General features: G+C 46.1%; 1 protein-coding gene across 1 annotated transcript; it reads left to right on the top strand.

Annotated features, from left to right (window-relative positions):
* Window positions 1–1,597: 1,597 nt before the first annotated feature.
* On the top strand, window positions 1,598–18,262 carry PAX6 (paired box 6; the record flags this gene model as incomplete). The annotated part of the gene is given in 14 exon segments (XM_081281793.1): window positions 1,598–1,646; window positions 2,016–2,076; window positions 4,663–4,710; window positions 4,712–4,756; window positions 4,758–4,801; window positions 5,611–5,741; window positions 6,650–6,865; window positions 7,615–7,780; window positions 13,453–13,611; window positions 14,118–14,200; window positions 14,415–14,565; window positions 14,664–14,779; window positions 17,356–17,506; window positions 18,177–18,262. Coding segments are annotated over 14 exon segments (1,506 nt in total).
* Between the last annotated feature and the right edge of the window lie 2,719 nt (window positions 18,263–20,981).

The raw sequence follows: 20,981 nt of genomic DNA, 5'->3' as shown, positions 1-20,981 counted from the left end.
CCTTTCTCCCACCTGCTACCTTTTGCAGCTTGAGTCCCACATTTGTGTTGGGGGGATGCAGGGGGGATTCTGGTCAGAGTTGATGTTTCTGCCTGTTGGGGCATGACTATGGATGTAGGGAATGAGACAAGAGGGAGGCATTGAAGAGCCAGCCTAGCTAGGGGTAACTGAGTAGCCCTCTGCTGTGGCTAATATTTACCAGGCTGAGAAAAACTACTCGTCTTTGGTTTGTTTTTGTGGATTTAAGCTGCCTTCCAACTAGTTTTTTTTTTTTTTTAATACCACAAATGGCCTTGAAGAGAAAAATGTGCTTCTTGGAATTCTTTGTAGGCAGGCAAAATTAATAATAATCGCAGGAAAAAGAATGATTTTTTTAAATGAAGAGAAATGATGCTGTGACTATTTTGTTATTTTACTTTTTTTTTTTTTTTTGCAAACCTCTTGAATGGGCTCTTTATTGTAACTCTCCCTTCCCAATTGAGCTCCCCACCGTGCTGTTGTATCTTTTTACAGCCCCTAACAACTCACATCAGTAACACAATTACCTCTAGATATTTATAACAAGAAATTACTTTTCTATTTTCTGCACTGCCTCCATCCCAAGAACCTTCTTCTTATGGAAAGGTAGGGAAGGGGTGGTGGAGGGCAAGTCTTGGAGACCCACATTGGGTTAAGTGAGAGAAGCATCCCTCTGTTCCCTTTGTGAGTTGGTGAGTTGTTGGTACGTTTGGTTGGAAGCTGTGTTGCTGGTTAGGGAGTCTCAGTTTTGCTCTTTGGGTTTGGGAGAGCCAGAGAATAGAAGCCATTGTTCGCTGTCTGTAGGCTTTGTCGACCACGCTCACCCCCTCCTGTTCGTACTTTTTAAAGCAGTAAGGCGCGGTAGACAGCGTGTGTCACAGTACTGTAAAGGGGGGGAAGATCTAAACACCAAAAGGGAAGTTAATCACAATAAGTGAGGTTTGGGAGAAAAAGTTGGGCTTATCACTTGCAAAGTCCCAGGAGGACCGCAAGATAGATGAAGAATGGGACCCTGACTAACAAGCTGTTGAGGAAACTGAAGGATAAAGGGGTAACCAGAGTTGGCTAGGGAGTCTTGGGACAGCTAAGGTGGTGAAAATCCTCACAGAAGGAAGGCCTATTGCCTGCAGCCCTCCAAACTACTCCAACCTGTGGCCTCAGGCCCCAGGAAGTTCTTGAAGGTCTCCCACTTTTTTTTTTTTTTTTTTTTTACCTTCAAACTTCAGGTAGTAGTCACCTTTCTTCCTCAGCTCTACTCTTTTCTCCACTGTTCCTCTAGTTTCCCCTCCCCCTTTTCCTGGTTCTTGATATTTTTTCAAAAGTGGGACCCCAACTCTTTAGATTCTCCAATTTTCCCAAGCCATGCCAAAGCAGTCTTTCCCAAGGTGTAGGGATTTCTGTGGGAGAAGCCACTGGAAATATGGATGTAATGCAGAGTGATTGAGTCCTGGATGCACTGTTTTGTCCTGAGAGCGGGGCTCAGAGAGTCCATCTACCTATGCTTTTGAGCCACAGTTTCACCTGCTTTTCTCTCCCTCTGTTTTGTCTTAGGGGGAAGACTTTAACTAGGGGAGCGCAGATGTGTGAGGCCTTTCATTATAAGAGTGGACAGACATCACAGATTTCAGGCAAGTTCTGCAATGCTGCTTTGGGTTTCAAAACCTTAGAGTCAAACTATTTCAGAATGCTTCTTCACTATATAGTTCAAATGGAAGAAAAAAATTAAAATCAGGTCACTGTTTCTCCGGATTAGAGGGTGAACTAAAGAATCTGGGATGAACGGATAGGATATATTGGAGTAGTTTATTCGAAGCCCAAAGGATAGATCTTGCATGTACTGGAGGGCAAAGCTAAATGACCCTAAGATCGCCCCAAGCGGTTGAGTGGATCAATTTCTTAAGAGTATCCCCCTGTACTGGCCCCAGGTCTTCCTCGGTGGGAGTTCAGGCCTACCTGGTGCAGCGGCCTAGTATTAACTCCTGTTTTCTTGCTAACAGAGCCCCATATTCGAGCCCCGTGGGATCCCGTGGCCCCCAGCCAGCGCCAGCATGCAGAACAGTAAGTGCCTCAGGTCCTTCGCGGACTTCAGGCTGGAGGCGCGGACCCGCGGGTCAGGGGAGGGCGCAGAGGCTCGCGGCGCCAGTGCTGGCCAGGCAGCCTGCCGGAGGGAAGAGGCCCGAGACCTGCGCCGGTAGCCCGTGAGGGGAGGCTGTTCACTCTACTGTTCTAGATCCTGGAAGAGTAAGGGCTGGGCTCTTCAGAACAGCCCGCCCGAGTTTTCGAAGCTGCGGTAGAGAAACCCCATCCCCCCCAAATCCTGTAACTCACACCCCCCTCCCCGCCCCTGCCCGGGCTCTGACCCCAGAGAGAGGGGCTGGGCTGAACAGGGCGGGGCGAAGGCTTCTCCCGGTGGCGCGACCAGAAGGAGGCCCCTTTAGGCTTAGCTAAGACTGAAAGTCTCCACTGACAGGGCGGGGTGGGGGGCTTCCCTCCCCTAGTCACTCTTAGTGCAGCTCCTCCCTTCTCTACCCCGGCCTGGGCCTAGAAGGGAAGGGGAGCCAGCACCCAGGCCTGAGCCGGGTGGAAGTGGTAAACCGCACCATGGAGCTGTTACAGGGTGCCCACCAGAGCAGGGTTTACTGGGTCTGCAAAGAGGGTAGAGGCTACTCCCAGTAACTGGAGAAATCCTGCCCTGGTAGCGGCAACTGCGTGGGTCTTGATCTTCCCAGGCCCGAAGTGCCTTTCAGTCCCCTGCTTTTGTGCCTGCCTTTTTTCCCTTGCCAGACCCCTGGGGCCCCCACCCACCTTCCTTCTTAGTCGGTAGGTGCTGGTATGCAGCAGGGCTATCTTAGAGCTAGGATCTTGCGGCCTCCAGGCCCAGTGAAGCTAGGCCCAGTTGAGGTTAGGATCAGTACATGGCTTCAGGATACAACTGTACTGGGAGTGTGGGAGGCCTAGGTCTTCTAGCAACCTGCCCCTGTCTAAACGCAAAGACTTAAGACGCTCCCCAGTGCCTGAACCATCTCTTCTGGAGGCGCTGGTCGCCCCCTGGTGCCGCAGGGGATGCTGGGCGCGAAACTCAGCAAAGGGCACAAAGGTGGCGGAGATTTGCTCTTGGAGCTCAGATTCCCCAGCGTCAAGCTCTAGGGTGGGCCCGGGCGAAAAGCCGTGAGCTTTTGCCGCTGCGGCCAGGCCGGCGGGCTTCGAGGGGCGCGGGGTCGCAGGAAGGCCCGCAGGGCTTTGTGCTGCTAGTTCCCGGGTGTGCGCAAGGCGCGGAGCATCCAAATTGACACCATATGTTTTCTTATTAGATGCTTCGCGGTCGAATTCTAGGCGCATAATCATCGCCACTGGGCGAGAGCGCCAGCGGTCCCTAGGGAAGGGACACAATGATTGAGGCTTAACCTCTGAAGGGGAATTTAGAGCTACGCTTCCTCGCTGCCATTTCGATGCTGGCAGAGGCGCCCGGGCCCTGGAGTCTCCTGGGCCGGCACCCGCCGTCCGTGGCTACGGAGGTGGCAGGCACATTATTTTTGCAGTGGGGGAGAAGGAGGGAGGTCTAAGATTAGGCGAACTCACACTGTATTGGCATTCGTAGACTGGGAATTGCCTGGCTAGGCAGGAAGTTTGGGAAGTCTTGGTTTCTCTAGAGGGGACAGCCTTTCTTTTTACATAAAGGCTCCTTTTGCCCAGAGGTGGGCCTCAGCAGCTGGAGCGGTAGACAGGAGTTGGGAAGCAAAGGAAGGCAATAAAGGGAATTTAGTGGAAACCGGAAGCACAGGCTAGGCCTTGTTGGAGAAGCGGTGTCCCATCAATGTCCCGGCCTGCGCTTGCCCCGGCCGGAACCCAGATCTCCCAAACGCCTGTCACTTCTCATAGAGTTGAGGCTCCAACCCCCCCTCAGTGACCACCCCCCCCCAGCCCCGAGCCTTGGGCTATCCTGAAAACGCGGCTCCCCTCGAAGGGGAAATGAGTGCAGTTCAATCTCGTCTGAGTGATCTACAAATAGGGACGGAAAGGGTCGTTTTATCACGGTCCCGTTTGTCGTGACGATGCAATTTCCCGGAGCGGAGCACTGTCACAAAGTGACAAGGCTGCCACAAGCGCCCCGACTGATCTTTTCAATTAGCCTTCCATGCATGATCCGGAGCGACTTCCGCCTATTTCCAGAAATTAAGCTCAAACTTGACGTGCAGCTAGTTTTATTTTAAAGACAAATGTCAGAGAGGCTCATCATATTTTCCCCCCTCTTCTATATTTGGAGCTTATTTATTGCTAAGAAGCTCAGGCTCCTGGAGTCAATTTATCAGGAGGCTCCAAGGAGAAGAGAGAAGAGAGAAGAGAAGAGCCGAGCAGGGAGCCACATCTTCTCCTGGGAGGGCTGCACTCTAGAGTCGGGGCTGCAGGTTGGAGATTTTTAAGGAAGTGGAAATTGGGGTTTGGCTTTTATTTGCGAGTCTGTGGTTTCTGAGGAGAGGGCTACAGAAAAGGTGCTCTTTTCCTCGCCCCATTCTCTAAGATCAGACAATGGGATGAGGTTGTGAGATACAAGATAAAGGAAGGTTGCGGGACACTGATGTGATCTTTTTCTTTTCTGTTTTTCATTTTTTTTTTTTTTTTTGCTAATATATTTTCTCGGCTGAGGGGAGGGCGGAGTCCAGTAGCTGAAGGAAAGCGAGCAGTAGCGGGTGCGAAGACTGCGGGCTCTCGGCCCCACTTGCGGCAGGTGGACCACTCTGCTTGGAGCCAAGCAGGGGTTCTGACCCTCTTGCCTGCTGTGGAGGCGTGGAGACCTAGATTGGGGTTCACTAGCCACAGATTTGTCGCTCTGGTTTTTCTCCACTCCTCTCCGTTCCCATCTATTAAAACAAAACAAAACAATACAATACAAACCCCGGTGCTGTGCCGCGCCTTCGCCAGAGTTTAGATGGTGACGCAAACGTTTCTGGGAGCGCTGCAGGGCAGTAAGGATCCCTGTTCCAACACTGCAGAGACCTTGGAGGTTCAGTCTAGGCTCTGTAGAATCCACGGTTTGTGATGACACTCAGAGGGAGTCTTTGGGAGGAGATTTTCAGGGCTAGCTGTTTGCACCTTGTGGGTTCAGAGGCTGGCTGAAGTGTTTATGAAGTGGGGCAGTGGGCTGGGAGTGTTGATGGGATGGGGTCGGTAGTGGGGTACATGTGTTCTTGTCCGTTGATATGTGTCTGGTCCTTTAGCAATCCCGTGGGAAGGAATAGATTGTATTTTGGACTGGCCTGCCTACTGTCCTGCATGGCTGGTGGTCCTGTTGTTGGTGGTTTCTTTGATGAATATCAAGGACCTGACGTCTGAGATTGGCATGGTTTGGCAGGGAACTGAGGATGCATTGTGGTTGTCGTCTTCTTCTTCTACTTTCCTTCCTTCCTTCCTTCCTTCCTTCCTTCCTTCCTTCCTTCCTTCCTTCCTTCCTTCCTTCCCTCCTTCCTTCCTCTTTCCTCCTTCTTCTCTCTTCCTCTCCCCACTCCCTTTTCTTCTCCTTCCTGCCCTTCCTCCACGTCTCCTCTTTTCTCTCCTCTCCTTTCTTTTCCTCTCCACTCCTCTCCCTTTCTTCAGGTCACAGCGGAGTGAATCAGCTCGGTGGTGTCTTTGTCAACGGGCGGCCACTGCCGGACTCCACCCGGCAGAAGATCGTAGAGCTAGCTCACAGCGGGGCCCGGCCGTGCGACATTTCCCGAATTCTGCAGGTGATCCTCCCGGCGCCGCCCCACTAGCCGCCCCCGCGGCCCTCCACTCTCAGCGCCCTTTCTTCATTTCTTACTGTAAACACTGCTAATTATGGAACCCCACCCTCACCCACCTCAGTCCCCACCCCACTCCCCTACCTTCCTCTTCTCCCTCTCCTTCCACCATCCTTCCCTATCTCTTTCAACCTGAGTCAGTTACATAAGTTAATCCATCTGCTTAAGAAAAAAAATTGCGTGTGAAAATTTTTAAAAAACCTCTTATCATTTGGTGAGGACATTTATTGTGGTAACAGTTTATGAACTGTAATGAGCTGAGTTACATAAACTGGCATAATTTCATCCCCCTCTCCCCATCCCATGCTTACCTGGGGCTTTAAGATATTTGATTGCATTCTTCATGTTTATGAAGAATATATAGATTTAAATGACAAATGCTGTTTACCCCTCCTTAACTCACATTTGCTCAGTTGAGCAAATTTTCAAGGAAAAAAAAGTAAAAATTCTGCTCATTTTCCCTTTTGCTCTTTAAAACATAAAAAAACACTTTTAAAGCAAGATCAGCAAACACACACAAAAAAAGCAAATTGACTTCCGTTTTGATGCATCTTCAGGCAGTGTTTAGGAAAACAGTTTTTTTAAATTAAAAATGAGTTCAAAATGTTTGCAAGTATCATCATATTTGTAGTTTTTAGGGCTACAAATGTAATTTTAAGAAAAAAAAGCTCTCTACAGTAAGTTCTCGTACCATTGAAGGTATATTTTTGTGTTATAGACCCATGCAGATGCAAAAGTCCAAGTGCTGGACAATCAAAACGTAAGCTTGTCATTGTTTAATGCATACTTAAACAATTTTATTTTTGTCTTGAAATTATTAATAATGTGGTTTTCTGTCCACTTCCCCTATGCAGGTATCCAACGGATGTGTGAGTAAAATTCTGGGCAGGTATTACGAGACTGGCTCCATCAGACCCAGGGCAATCGGTGGTAGTAAACCGAGAGTAGCGACTCCAGAAGTTGTAAGCAAAATAGCCCAGTATAAGCGGGAGTGCCCGTCCATCTTTGCTTGGGAAATCCGAGACAGATTATTGTCCGAGGGGGTCTGTACCAACGATAACATACCAAGTGTAAGTTCAATGAGAACATTTATCTTACCTGCCCTAAGCTCCACACTCTCCTCTTTGGCATCTCGATCTTAACTTTTTCTCACTCCCTTCCCTCCCAGTGTCTCTCTTTCAATGTCTCTTCCCTGATTTACACACATCTCCTCTGTACCTGGGGATATTAAGTGGAGTGCCCTGAGTTTTTTTTTTTTTTTCTTTTTTGACTGTCTGGAAAATAGGAGTCAAGTGTGAGGAGTTGTTCACTTCATTTGCATGCTGTAAACCCTAGGGTAGAGGTGCTGGGGAAGGGCACTTGAATCAACAAGGAAAACAAAAAACAGATCCTAATTTCCTCCAAACACACCTGCCTGAACCCTCTTTCAGATGTTATACATCCATTTCTGCTCCAATATAAAACCAATAAAATGAAAGAAATCTCCAACCAAGTCTAAACCTTTCACTGGGAAGTCTTTAAACAAAACAAAGTAATTGTATGAATTAGGATATCAGAGACACCTGGCTAAGGTGAAGGCTTCTACTCCCCAAGTCCCCCAACTCTCAACCAAACTCAATTTCCATAAACAAAATGATGGCTATTCATCTTTCCCAGATATAGGTATAAATTTGCTCACTATGGTAGAGAGGCTGGGAGCTTTTTAATGTGTTGAGGGTTATTCTTTAAAACTGTGGGAGAACTGAGATGGTACTTAAGACAGGGTGTCTGTGTCTTCAAGAGACCCTACAATTTGGTTTGATTTTGCTTTGATTTGCAGGTATCATCAATAAACAGAGTTCTTCGCAACCTGGCTAGCGAAAAGCAACAGATGGGCGCAGACGGCATGTATGATAAACTAAGGATGTTGAATGGGCAGACCGGAAGCTGGGGCACCCGCCCGGGTTGGTATCCTGGGACTTCGGTGCCAGGGCAACCTACGCAAGGTAAAACCCAAGTAGCCATTCTCCAAACTCCACAAGTGCAACCCCTTCTTGCCCATCCTCTTCTCCCCCAACCTTTTCCTCCTCTGGGCTTCTGTGTTTGAGGAATGCAGTGGGAGACTGGATTCCAAGGTCTGGGACATATCAAATTGCATTGCATGTAGGTGGTGTTTGTTGAACCATCTTGTTGGCCTGAGAATATGAGGTTATGTATGTCGAGTAGTATGAAGTTGGTGCTTGTGTGTATGTGCAAGCACGCGCGGGTGTCCTTGTGGGTAGGATTATGTGTGTGCGTGTAAGCTCAAGGCACTGTGTCCTATTCAAATTTGACATTAAAATGCACAGGAAGCCCCCTTGCTGTAAAAGTGTGACAAGTTAACACACTGACAGACTGTGAGGTAAATAGTTGTATCATTTTGTTTTTTACTGCAATTGACAAATCATGTGACTATGAGTAAGGTGCATATAATAAGGTGAGCAGGGAGATGCTGGGCCCCCGTCGAGGAAGAGAGGACAGGTATAGGTAATGGTGGTCTCCCAGTTTAAACAAGCCACCCTTCTTGCTCTTCCCCTGTTCACCCATTTGGGCCCCCAGTTCTCACTCTGTGGGTGGCGATTGTTTACAAGTGGTGGGGTGAGAAGACTTCAGGGTTCCCGGAGTGCCTCCTGGAATCGGAGGAGAGGTGGGAGCTGGAACGTCCCAGGATCTGTGAGAACCGATGAAGGAAGAGGGGCGGGTGGGAAAGGGGGTCGGCTGGCTTTCCTCTTCCCCCCACACACCGAGGTAGTTTGGTCAAGACTAGGAAACAGTTTACTCCGAAGATTAATCGGTATTTGTTGTCCTTGTGACAAGGAGATAATATGCAGGATAATGGGACGTGGCGTCTCACTCCCCGGAGCACAACGGAGCCTGGGGGCTCAGGGCCAGGGGCGGTCGCGCAGGGACCGAGACTGGGTTGCGGCGCGTCCGTGCACTCTCGGAGGAGCTTCGGGTGCCCTGTGTCTCTCCCTAGCCGGGCTAGGGAAGGGAAAATCGGTAACAGTATGCGAAATATCTGGTACAAAGGATGCTTCTGTCACTCGCAAGAATTTGTTATGGGAACAATCCTGTCGCTCTGTAATTGCTCATTAGAGAACGTTTTGTTTCTCATTAAGGCGACATGAATAAGCGTCTAGTTGAAGGAGACAGCTGTAGAAATGTTCCACAAGAGACCTCTGGACACGATTCGGCACCAATTGCCAATTAGACATGTCAGTTTTAAGAGCAGAAAACAATATAGGACGGACACTGGGAAGATAGGGAGCAAAGCGCTCGCTTCTTGTTTCCCAGCGCGGTCGCTTGGCCGCTCGAGGCCTCCTGACGCGCGGAGCCTGGCTCCCTTGGGGGACCCCTCCCGCATGGGCCTCGAACCCATGGTCTCCGGGAGTGCAGCACGCATGCTGGTCCAGGCCCCCTCCTGCCTCCAGTGAGACTAGCCAGTGACCTGGCTGAGTGTAGACAACCCCACCCCTGACTGACCTTTGGAACTGTAGGATTCCCACGTGCACACACTGGACACACCCAAGCAATGCTCTTCGCTCTCCCTACGGTCCACCCCTCTCTCCCCAGTAATCTGAAGTCCTTTTGGCCCCTCCCTCGCCTAGATTCTGGCACAGTTGGTAGGCCTGGAAGGGCAGAGCCTCAAACCTTCACTCTGGCCTAGCATGAGGGATCGTGTTTACTTGGGGCACATGGAATGAGCCCCTCTCCCAGACAGAAGCCAAGGGCAGCAGCTTCCATTAGAGGTGGCGCCTGATTAGGCAGATTTTCGTCCCAGTAGTAGGGCAGGAAGTGAGAACCTAACTACCAGGGCCTGGTAGTGACGCTTGGATTGGAGGTGGCGATAGTTCAGGAGTTCTGTAACTTTTAGGCGTCTAGTTGCTAGAGAATTCCGGGTTGTCAGCTGCCAACCCCAACCCACTTCTAAAAAAAAAAAAAACAAACACCCCCCAAAAACCAACCCACTCGTGCATTTTCTCCTAGGCTACCTGCCGCGGTCCCCGCTCAGTGGGGAGGACGCGTGGTGCGAACCGAGCTTAACCATGTCGGGGATGCGGGGGGGGGGGGGGCGTGGGCTCGGGTGGCGAGCTTCTGCTCACATTCCCGGGGAAATCCTCCCGCCTTTTGGCGCTAAGAGGGCCCCCCCTCCTTCCCTGGTCCCCTTTCCCAGTCCGGGAAGCTGTTCTTGGGTTTAAAAGAGTCCATTACTCCAAAAGCATAAGGCGAGGTTAGGTCTCAGAGGGAGACAAATATGGTTTCCATCTGATCAACGCCATGCGGCTGTGAATAAAATCGTGACGACGTGGGCTGACAACAACAAGATACAACTCTATCCAGACCCAATTCTCCAGCGATTTGGTGGTTTTAGGGATCACGGAGACAGTGTCTTATCTCCTCCCCTCACCCCCCTTCCCAATACCCAAGCCCTCTATAGGATTTAGTCAGTCTCTCTTTCAACAGATGCTACAATGTTTTGATCCGCGCTCCAGAGCTGAAAAGGTGCCGCAACCGGGTTGCTATCTTTTCTTGCTTGTTTTCCGCCTCACTGATTAAGACACTAAGAAACTAAGGAATGATTTTATTTCCCAGCGTCTCCCACCCCCCTCTCCTTCTTCCAGGAAACAAATCCTATCCCCAGCGTCAGATGGTCCTGGGGCTGGGATAATGGGAGGCGCTTTCACTCGCCTTCTCACGGATTAGGCTGGAAGGTGGACGGCGCCCATTGAAGGCCCCTTCTTTGCGCGGCTCCGAGGGGGCTCCTTTTAAAGAAGATATCTTAATTGTCCGCCACTTACGTCTATCATGTGGGAAATTCAAAATCCAACTTCTAGCTTTATTTTGTTAAAAGGTTTAAGGGTAAAAGTAAATCCACTAAATGAAAAAAAAAAAAAAAAAGGCTCCCAATCTGAGTGACCACTTTGTCACTGCTGGACTAAAAGAGTTGCTACTTTTAAAGTAGCAAAAGCTCCATCTGCGCCTTCACGGAGGAATCTTGCAGCCCTGGCGTTCCCCTGGCTGGCTTCTAATTCCACTTTTTTTTTTCTTTTTCCTTTTTAAGGTTCAAAATCGAGTTCCCCTAACCCGGTTGACTTCTCCCCTTAGAGGTCAGGCTGTAGGCGCATATCAGCGAAAGAGGGGCCCTGCAAGTGTAAGAGTGTGTGAGTCCCGGAAGGAGAGAGAGAGAGAGAGAGAGAGAGAGAGAGAGAGAGAGAGAGAGAGAGAGAGAATGAATATGAATATGAATGAGAATGAATGACTGTGAGAATGAATGACTGTGAGAATGAATGAATGTGAATATCAAGTTCCATGCTTTAAAATCAGGAGGATGTCAGAGAAGCAGAGTGAAGCAGAGCACGCTATCTGCAGGGGTCTTCTGAGGGAGACCCTGGCAGCTTTGTTTAATTGGCAAGATCTAATGTGCTAGAACAGGGACTAGGGTGGGGCCTCCACCGATGGGCCTGTCTAGTTGGTCAGAAAGGGCTGTTTCTAGTCTTCCTGGTTCAGCAAACCCAAAAATAATGGCGGCGGGGCGCGGGGCACTCTTCACTTCTCCTGAAAAGCGCTTAGAAAACTCTCAGACACTTGGGCGCGAGAGCCTCGCATTGTTTACTAATACAGTCTCCCTCCATTATCTTCCTTTTCCTCCTTTTCTCCCTGTCTTGTCTGTTTTCCCTCTCAGCATTCTTTTCTGACCTTTCTTCTTATACTTTTCTGGGCTCATTTCTTTGGAGCCCTTTCTCCCTCCATCTCCCTCTATTCCTCCCCACCCTCCAGTTCCCTCTCTCACCCCGCCCTCTGGTCTTCCTCCTCCGCCGTCCCGCCACCCCCCACCCGGCTGTGGTCCGCAGCCACCCTCCCTGCCTCTCTCCATTCCCTGCCCTGGCCCCCCATCCACCCTCCATCCCCCCAGCCAAGCGCCCTAAATAGCACCGAGGCGCCCGTTCTTCGGACAGTGATTAATGATACCAGAGCAGAGGGGTTAACACACTTCGCTGAAAAGTCTGTTGACTGGGCTTCTTGTAACACAATGTGGCCCGCTGCACGCCTCAAGAGAATCCTTTTGTTGTCCGTGCTCATTGTGGCCTCAAAATTCTGCCCACGAAAGTTTGCCAACGCTCCTGCCCCAGGAGTTTAATAGTTTCCCTTACTCACGGGGCATTGTGTGGCGCTGAAAAGCAGCCCCTCGCTATTCAAGTGTTGGTGGTCATCTCAATAGATCTCCAAGGGCCCATATGGTGGCCAGTGCCGATGAATCCGCCTGTTTAAATGGGGGAGAAAGTTGGGGTTTTAAAACATTTCAAAGTTCCTGAAAAGATCCCACTAGATCCTGTCACAATTCCCTGAACTCTTTGAAGGCACTGCCTATTGTCTCCAGGTTATAAATGATATTCCTGGCCAAGTCGATTCCCACCAAGGCCTCCCACCCCGCCCACCCCTGCAACTGGCCAAGTTTCTAGGATCAGGAGCTGGCAGCCCCTCTTAGTATCCCTCAGGGTCCTCAGGAATCAAGATCGAGGACCTAGCCTACAATGGCCCCAGAGGCCCAACTAGGGCCTGAGTCCCTCCCTTCACACAGGATGTGACCTCACAGGCAAGGTGCAAGGCAGAGACATCTAGCCCAAGTGCACATCTCACCATCCAAGCAGCAAGGGAAAACAATAAAACTTTCCCCTGTTTAATGATAGAAATTACATTAAAAGTGGTGGAAATGCCCTAATTAAAAATGTACCACTTAAATGATATGCCAAGGTTTCAGCTGCAGCATAGCATATTTAGCTAGTTAGTGAACTCGCTACTATTTCTTTTTTAAAATTACACGTTAAAAATTTAAAAGAAATCTTACTTTTCTCTGGTGCAACACATTACAAAGAATGGACAGTCCTTTTATCTAAATATAAAATTCCATTTTCAGCAATTATAGCCTGTTCTTGGTGATGATATAATTACAGCTGTGCTCGTAATAGGTGTCAAGGCGAAGCGCACTCATACAATAGTTGAATAAAACTGCAGAACAATGCGAGCACTTCTAAATTCACAACCTTTAAAATGAAATTGACTGTGCAGAATTCAAATAAAAACTAGATAAATATTTTTTTAAAAAGATTACAAGCTTGGTTTGGTTTCTTAATAGCATTTTCTACAAACCTATCAACATCTAATTGATTAGATAGGAATTACTGATTATAGATCAGCTGAAATCTTGAACATCACTCTTCTATTTTCCCAACACAGCCATAGGTAAATACATTCTGTAGGAAAAGGGAGCTGGGTGAGACATTTGGGGAGTAGGGTTATTTATGAAAGATCATTTTGATTGGAAACTTTAGTACTCATTTTATCATTCAAAGAACTGCTATTTAGCTTGTATATTGTCTAGTCTCAGCTTGGTAAAAACAGAGAGAAAAGAAATAGTAGTCAGGTAATCAGTGTTGTTCAGGTAATTCATTAAAAGAAGCCTGACAGTTAGCTTGGAAATGTTTTGTGGGGACTGTCAGAATACACTCCTCTTGGAGTTTCTGACTGTATATCGGGGCCCCTTTTGGAAGGTAGCTGTGTCCACCACTCTGCTACCAATGCTTCAGACCCCTTTTGGAAGCTCCAAATTTTTCTTATCTTCCTATTCTTTTTGTTCCAGATGGCTGCCAGCAACAGGAAGGAGGGGGAGAGAATACCAACTCCATCAGTTCCAATGGAGAAGATTCAGATGAGGCTCAAATGCGACTTCAGCTGAAGCGGAAGCTGCAAAGAAATAGAACATCCTTTACCCAAGAGCAGATTGAAGCCCTGGAGAAAGGTGATGGGATTTTTCAAAGTAGAGAAACAGTAAATCAAAGTAAATGCCACATCTTCAGTACAAAGAGCTAAATTTAGCCAGGGCCCTTTGCATAGAGGACTGAAAAGGTTTCTTTTTTCTTTCTGTCTTTTTTTCTTCCTCTGGGCATCTTTTCAGTGTGTGTGTGTGTGTGTGTGTGTGTGTGTGTGTATGCACGTGTGTGTTTTCTTTCTTCTTTTCATCTACAAATAATCCAAAGACTAAAAGTCTGACTTATAAAGGAAAAATGATAACTTGGATATTTCAGGACACAGAAGGGTCATTGAATATCTTTTTTTTTTTCATTGAATATCTTTACAGAGAAAATGTAACTTAGTTCTGGTGGGAAAGTCCTTCCAAGTCCAGTCAACACAAATAGGCAAAAGAGGTGACAGGAGTGGGGAGGCAGGAATCAGCTTGATCCCGGGCTTGGTTCACATGTTTTGTGTAGTTCTGGCCCAACATATAAAATCAACTTACTCTTTCAGAGTTTGAGAGAACCCATTATCCAGATGTGTTTGCCCGGGAAAGACTAGCAGCCAAAATAGATCTACCTGAAGCAAGAATACAGGTACCCAGCAACTATGTGGTTTCATAGTTTGTGATTCATCCCATATACTTTTTCTGGAGACAAAGATGCTTCAAAGGAGTGCCATTAATTTATGTAAATAGTAACAGGTTCAGTCTGCTGCCATGTGGGTTGGGGAAGGGTGGTTGTGGAGGTGCCAACCATGGAGTTGCACTGGGAGTAGGCACTGGACTAACCTGCTCCATCCCATGTCCAGGTATGGTTTTCTAATCGACGGGCCAAATGGAGAAGAGAGGAAAAACTGAGGAATCAGAGAAGACAGGCCAGCAACACCCCTAGTCATATTCCCATCAGCAGTAGTTTCAGCACCAGTGTCTACCAACCAATTCCACAACCCACCACACCTGGTAACTTGAAATACTAATGCTCCAAAAATGTGTCTAATCTTGTTTACTGTGGGCTCTGGCTCTCACCAGGGTGATCTGCCGTTTCTCTCTCCCTGCAGTTTCCTCCTTCACATCTGGCTCTATGTTGGGCCGAACAGACACTGCCCTCACCAACACGTACAGCGCTCTGCCACCCATGCCCAGCTTCACCATGGCAAACAACCTGCCTATGCAAGTAAGTGAGGCTGGCTGCTTTCTTTAAGGGGCCCAGCAGAGGTTGGGAATGGGTTAAGGCTTGCTACCTCATCAGCTGTCTGCACCCTTGGGAGCCTTTCTCATGACAGTCATCAGCTTGACCAGTCAAGTCTGAGACAGTCAATCCAATCTCTTTTAGTTGATTGATTGATTGATTGATTCATGCCTTTAAAAAACACAAGCAAAACGCCTGACCTGTTCAGTCAAGTTAATCTGCCTTTTAACATCATGTTAGCTTGATAATGTTGGGTGGTAGTGAGGCATGTTTGGGTGCCTGTGAAACCTGCATAATACTGACAAATTATGAAATAGTAAGGGGTTCATATTCATAAAATTTGGGTTTATACTAATGTGTTCATATTAATAAACATGGAATGTGTATATGCATTTTGGACATGATGTAGGGTATATGTGATAAACTAGTTAGGAAGAAAAAAATGGATTAGAAATGGGATTCACATTTACACAGTGAGATAGACTTCATATGGTGGAAAAGTTAGTTTTCTTTCTACATCTTACAAATAAAAAATAATAGGAAGCATTTGCTGAAGATGGTGTGTGTCTTGGCTATTAATTTTGTGTCAAGTTTGTGGCACTTCTAGCTGCTTGGAAAGCTTGATGCAATTCATGTGGTATAGTAATCCACTCCCGTTTTTGATTCTGTCCCAAGTATTTACCAGTCCCTATATTACTAGGCCCTCTTCAAGGTTAGATCTTTCTAATGCAAGTTGTATAAGGCAAGTGAGATGTACTAGACCTTTGTTGCTGGATGGATTCTTGATGGGAGGAATAAAACAGATCTGTCTTCTGGTGGGCCTTCTACAGCGGCTTTCAGAGGTCTTGTTTGTGCAACAATTAGAGATGCCTGATGGTGTGAGATTGGCCAGCAAGAGCCCCTGCTGGAAACAGTTCTGGGGTTATACAGATTGTTTATTCTCCACTGAACATCTTTTGCCGGATTTCAAATCCAAATAACAACAACTAAATGTCTGACAGTCTTCAGACTAATAGAGGAGCAGCTAGATAAGCAACTTCAGAGGAATTATTCACATGTTTATTTTTATTGCATCTGGATATTATTGGCCATAGTGCAATTGATGTAAATTAAGGGATTAACAGCCCATTAGTTGGTGTTGCTTTAACTGCCTTGGAATTTTCCAGAAGTCAGGTTGCCTAAGGGAAGTGATTGTAGGAATTAGAAACAAATGCAAGATGAAATTCTGGCAGGGCCCTCAAGGCCTGTTTGCCTCTTTGAACTTGACGTTAGCAGTCATCATCTGACTTTAATAAGGCCACAGAGTGTCTGGTTCGGTTTTATATATTGTAGCAACATCCAGGTTTCTGTGAAGATAACAAAATGTGTATATGAGAAAGCAATTAGAGACTCTTAAATAGATAGTTCTATTACATTAGAGTTGTTCCCTCATACAGACTAACATGAGGTCAATTTATTTCAAACATTGACTTATAAAAATCATGCATTTATGAAGCATAAAGAAAATAGAAATTATCAATAATTTTACTGTTTAGACAAGAATGTTTTTTGAATTTTGGAGCGTGTGTATGTGTGTGTGTGTGTGTGTGTGTGTGGGGCAGTCTAGTTCTGTCAGATGAATAGATGTTCATCTCGTTGACCAAAATCCTCAGCCATTTTGCAGAGGGTGGGTATTTTCCCCTGAAATTTCTCTGATGTGTCACCCTCTCTGAGAATGTGGCATGGAATGTTCAGCAGCTCTTCTGTTTGCAGAGCAGAATAGTTCTATCATCTCTCTTGTTGCTGACATAATGCTTCTATTAATTCATCCCAACTTTGCTGTCCTGGAATAGCCCCCCAAAGCTCAAGAGGGGTCTTGTTCCAACTCTGCATATTTCTTAGTTAGGAGAAAGGGCTAGCTCCTCAACACTACCATTTGGGAGGGTAGCAACACACTTTTGTGGATACAACTCAATCAGGGCTCTTGGATTCATTAGGAAGTCACAGTTAATTTTCAGGATGGGGAAGTGTTATACTTACCTGACGCTTCTGACCGCTTTAACCTGAGGTCATCCTGAATCTGCTTCTTCAAAGACTATTGAATCCCAGGAGTCTAGCTGTGAAAGGTTCCCAACGTCCCTATGACAAACTTTGCTGGGAGTTTCTCCCTCTGCTCTCTGCCCCAAAGCTTGGGATGTGGAATTTGGGGGTTCACAGAATTCCCCAATAGATACAAACTTGCAGGAAGAAAGGATGTGCTTTAGTGGAAGTCCTCATGCTGTGGGTTCTCTAAAGATGCCATCAGAGGTAAAAGACAAACATGGATAAAAGTCCTATCACTGTATGGGTAATGCCAACTGCTCGGCTGGACAGGTATCTGCATTTATGGTGCTCTAGAAGTTTGATGAACAGGTGCTTTATTCTGGCTGTGGCCAGTGGAAAACCAACCTTGGATCTCTCATAGAAGTTTACATGAAGGCATTTTCAATGACCAGACTTCTTGGCAGAGTTCCTGGGGAGGAGGGAGCCTGGGAATGTGACTGGGTTTCTCAGTAATCATGGGTTTGCCTTTCTCTTCTCAGCCCCCAGTCCCCAGCCAGACCTCCTCGTACTCCTGCATGCTGCCCACCAGCCCTTCGGTGAACGGGCGGAGTTATGACACCTACACACCCCCTCACATGCAGACACACATGAACAGTCAGCCCATGGGCACCTCGGGCACCACTTCAACAGGTGAGCCAGCCTCCGCCCTCTGCCAGCTGCAGCGGTGGCCTGTACTGATCTCCCCGTGCTGCAGTCACAGTTTACCTAAAAAGAACCTCCTGGCTTGTGTCAGGGCGTGTTCAACTCTTCTCTACCCTTGTCTCCTGGGAAAGTGGACTCAAAAGGAAAATTGAGTCAGGCTAGTTAGTAACTTAACAATGTATAGACAAAAACGTAGTCTTTCCTGAAAAACAGAAGTTGTGTACGAAGACAAGGCCTGAGAGTTTCAGCTTTCTGAGGACAGGTTTTAGCCAAAGGTGTTATGGTGAGGGCCCACTGAGCTGCACTCTGGGTGCTTTCTGGATCACTTCTGTATCTCCCAGTTCCTCTGTGCCTTCCACTGCAACTAGGAAGTACCACAGTAGTCTTCCAAAGATGCTTTTCTAGGTCAAGTTCTATACATACGTATCTGTAGAATCTTTTTCTTTTCTTTTGGGTTAGGGGGACTAGGATTCAGTATGTGTGTACAACTTGTCCAGTTTCTGAAGGCATGGCTTTTGTTTGTTCAAATATGTTTTTAATTTTAAATACAGTAAAAAATGTTAGAAAGTCGTAGAGATCTAAAAAACCCTATAAATTCATACTGCATGCTTATGTCTGGAGAATAGCCACAATGTCTATTTCTTTCATCCGTTTCTAGGACTCATTTCCCCTGGGGTGTCAGTTCCAGTTCAAGTTCCTGGAAGTGAACCTGATATGTCTCAATATTGGCCAAGATTACAGTAAAAAAAAAAAAAAAAAGGAAATTGTGTTAATTCAGTCACTGACTATGTGGACACAACAGTCGAACGTTCAGGAAAGAAAGAAAGATGTCTGTTAGAAGCACTTCATTCTGCAACTGTGTCCTGTTTTGGACTTCTGGGGAATGGACTTGAAACAAGGACCTTTGCATATGGAAGGCACAATATCAGTTGGAACAAATCTTCATTTTGGTATCCAAACTTTTATTCATTTTGGTGTATTATTTGTAAATGGGCATTTGTATGTTATAATGAAAAAAAGAACAATGTAGACTGGATGGATGTTTGATCTGTGTTGGTCATGAAGTTGTTTAAAGAAAAAAAAAAAGAAAACCATGGTCAACAAGATTTGCCACGAATTTAAGAGTTTTATCAAGATATATCGAATACTTCTACCCATCTGTTCATAGTTTATGGATTGATGTTCCAAGTTTGTATCATTCCTTTGCATATAATTAAACCTGGAACAACATGCACTAGATTTATGTAAGAAATATCTGTTGGTTTTCCAAAGGTTGTTAATGGATAAAGTTTATGTGCAAAAAAGGGTAAGATATAAATTCAAGGAAGAAAAAAGTTGATAGCTAAAAGGTAGAGTGTGTCTTCGATATAATCCAATTTGTTTTATGTCAAAATGTAAGTATTTGTCTTCCCTAGAAATCCTCAGAATGATTTCTATAATAAAGTTAATTTCATTTATATTTGACAAGAATATTCTATAGATGTTTTATACACATTTTCATGCAATCATACGTTTCTTTTTTGGCCAGCAAAAGTTAATTGTTCTTAGATATAGTTGTATTACTGTTCACAGTCCAATCATTTTGTGCATCTAGATTTCATTCCTAATCAATTAAAAGTGCTTGCAAGAGTTTTAAACTTAAGTGTTTTGAAGTTGTTCACAACTACATATCAAAATTAACCATTGTTGATTGTAAAAACCATGCCAAAGCCTTTGTATTTCCTTTATTATACTATTTTCTTTTTAACCTTATAGTGTGGTGTTACAAATTTTGTTTCCATGTTAGATTAACATTCTAATACCAATGGTTACTTTCATACATACCCTATTTTTACATCCTGATGATCCTTGAAGAAATAATTCTCACAGATAGCATCAATCAGAAATGTGTTAGAAAAACATTCCAATTAAAACTATGTGTAGATCTGTGCCCATGTTCACCCACAACATATATATGAAATGGTTACACTTCCCAGTTAGATATTTAATTCAAAAACTTTCAAAGTCTAAAAATAACTTTAAATGCAAGAAGCTACCAACTAGGAATTGTGTTTTGAATTAGGGCTGGCATTTTCAATCTGGGCAGATTTCTATTGTCAGCCTGTTTCAACAATGATTTCACTGAAGTATGTTCAAAAGTAGATTTCTTAAACAAGACTCTCTGAAAGCTGTTGCCTTTCTCAGATAGGGCCTCTCTCTTTTCTGTCTCCCTCCCCTTTGCACAAGAGGCATCATTTCCCATTGAACCACTACAGCTGTTCCCATTTGAATCTTGCTTTCTGTGCGGTAGTGGATGGTTGGAGGGTGGAGGGGGGGATGTTGCATGTCAAGGAATAATGAGCACAGACACATCAACAGACGACAACAAAGCGGACTGTGACTGGCCGGTGGGAGTTAAAGGCCTTCAGTCATTGGCAGCTTAAGCCAAACATTCCCAAATCTATGAAGCAGGGCCCATTGTTGGTCAGTTGTTATTTGCAATGAAGCACAGATCTGATCATGTTTAAAGTGGCGGCACGCAGGGCAGGAGTGCTTGAGCTCAAGCAAAGGATGGAAAAAAAATAAGCCTTTGTTGGGTAAAAAAGGCCTGAGACTGTTATTTCTTTCTGTTCTAGGCAACATATAAATCAATATAGATAAGTTTTCTTCTGCAAGCTTCAGTAAAGACTGGGGGTTCTGGTAGTTTGGATTAAAATGCTCGCACATGCAAAAATCTCTGGGGAAAAAGAGCCAGGATTCCTCTGAACTGCACTCTTTTTTTTTTTTTAAATCCCCAAAGGCAAATGATCAGAAATATAGAAATTATTTGGAGGATTTAAACATAACCTTCTAGTTCAGCATCTACTGTTTTCTAGCTAAAGAATTGTTTGTGAACAGATAATTGAGATTCATCTGTCTGGCATGCTATAGATGAATAACTTTATTCCTCCAGAGTTGCTTCACATTTAGAGACACCTTCCTAAGTTGACTGCAGTTTTTGTATGTGTGCATGTAGTTTTACTCAGTGTCAGGCTGCACTGCATGCTGGCACTTCTGCACTGTTGGTACTATAGCCGGAGCAGACATTTCTACCTCCTGACATTTTGCAGTCTCTATTCCCTGAGGGATGTGTGCTAAGGGAACTGTCAGAGAAGGGTTATATGATTGCGTGTTGCAGCAGCTGTTGGTTGGCTTACATCTTCTCTGCGAGAAGGGACTGTTTCCAACTAGCCATGATTTGGGCCAGGGTCAGGCAGTTGGTGCTGGCCGATGGCTCTGTTATGTAGAGAACATCGACTTTGGAGAACTGGGTGTGGCATGCTGGGACGGGATAAGGGGAGTGATGGGAGCTGAGGGTCTGTATGTGTGCGCATGGACACGTATACATGTCCTCTGAGGGTCAGGACTGCCAGGGCACAGTGGCGCAGCCTGGTTTAGTCTGAAGAAGCGGCTGTTCAGCTGCGGAAGCCCTCTGGTCCAGCAG

The sequence above is a fragment of the Spermophilus citellus genome (assembly GCF_964194105.1).
Source record: "Spermophilus citellus genome assembly, chromosome: 2".
Classification (NCBI taxonomy): domain Eukaryota; kingdom Metazoa; phylum Chordata; class Mammalia; order Rodentia; family Sciuridae; genus Spermophilus; species Spermophilus citellus.
The sequence above is the reverse complement of the archived record's forward strand: the minus strand, read 5'-3'. Positions and strand labels throughout refer to the sequence as shown.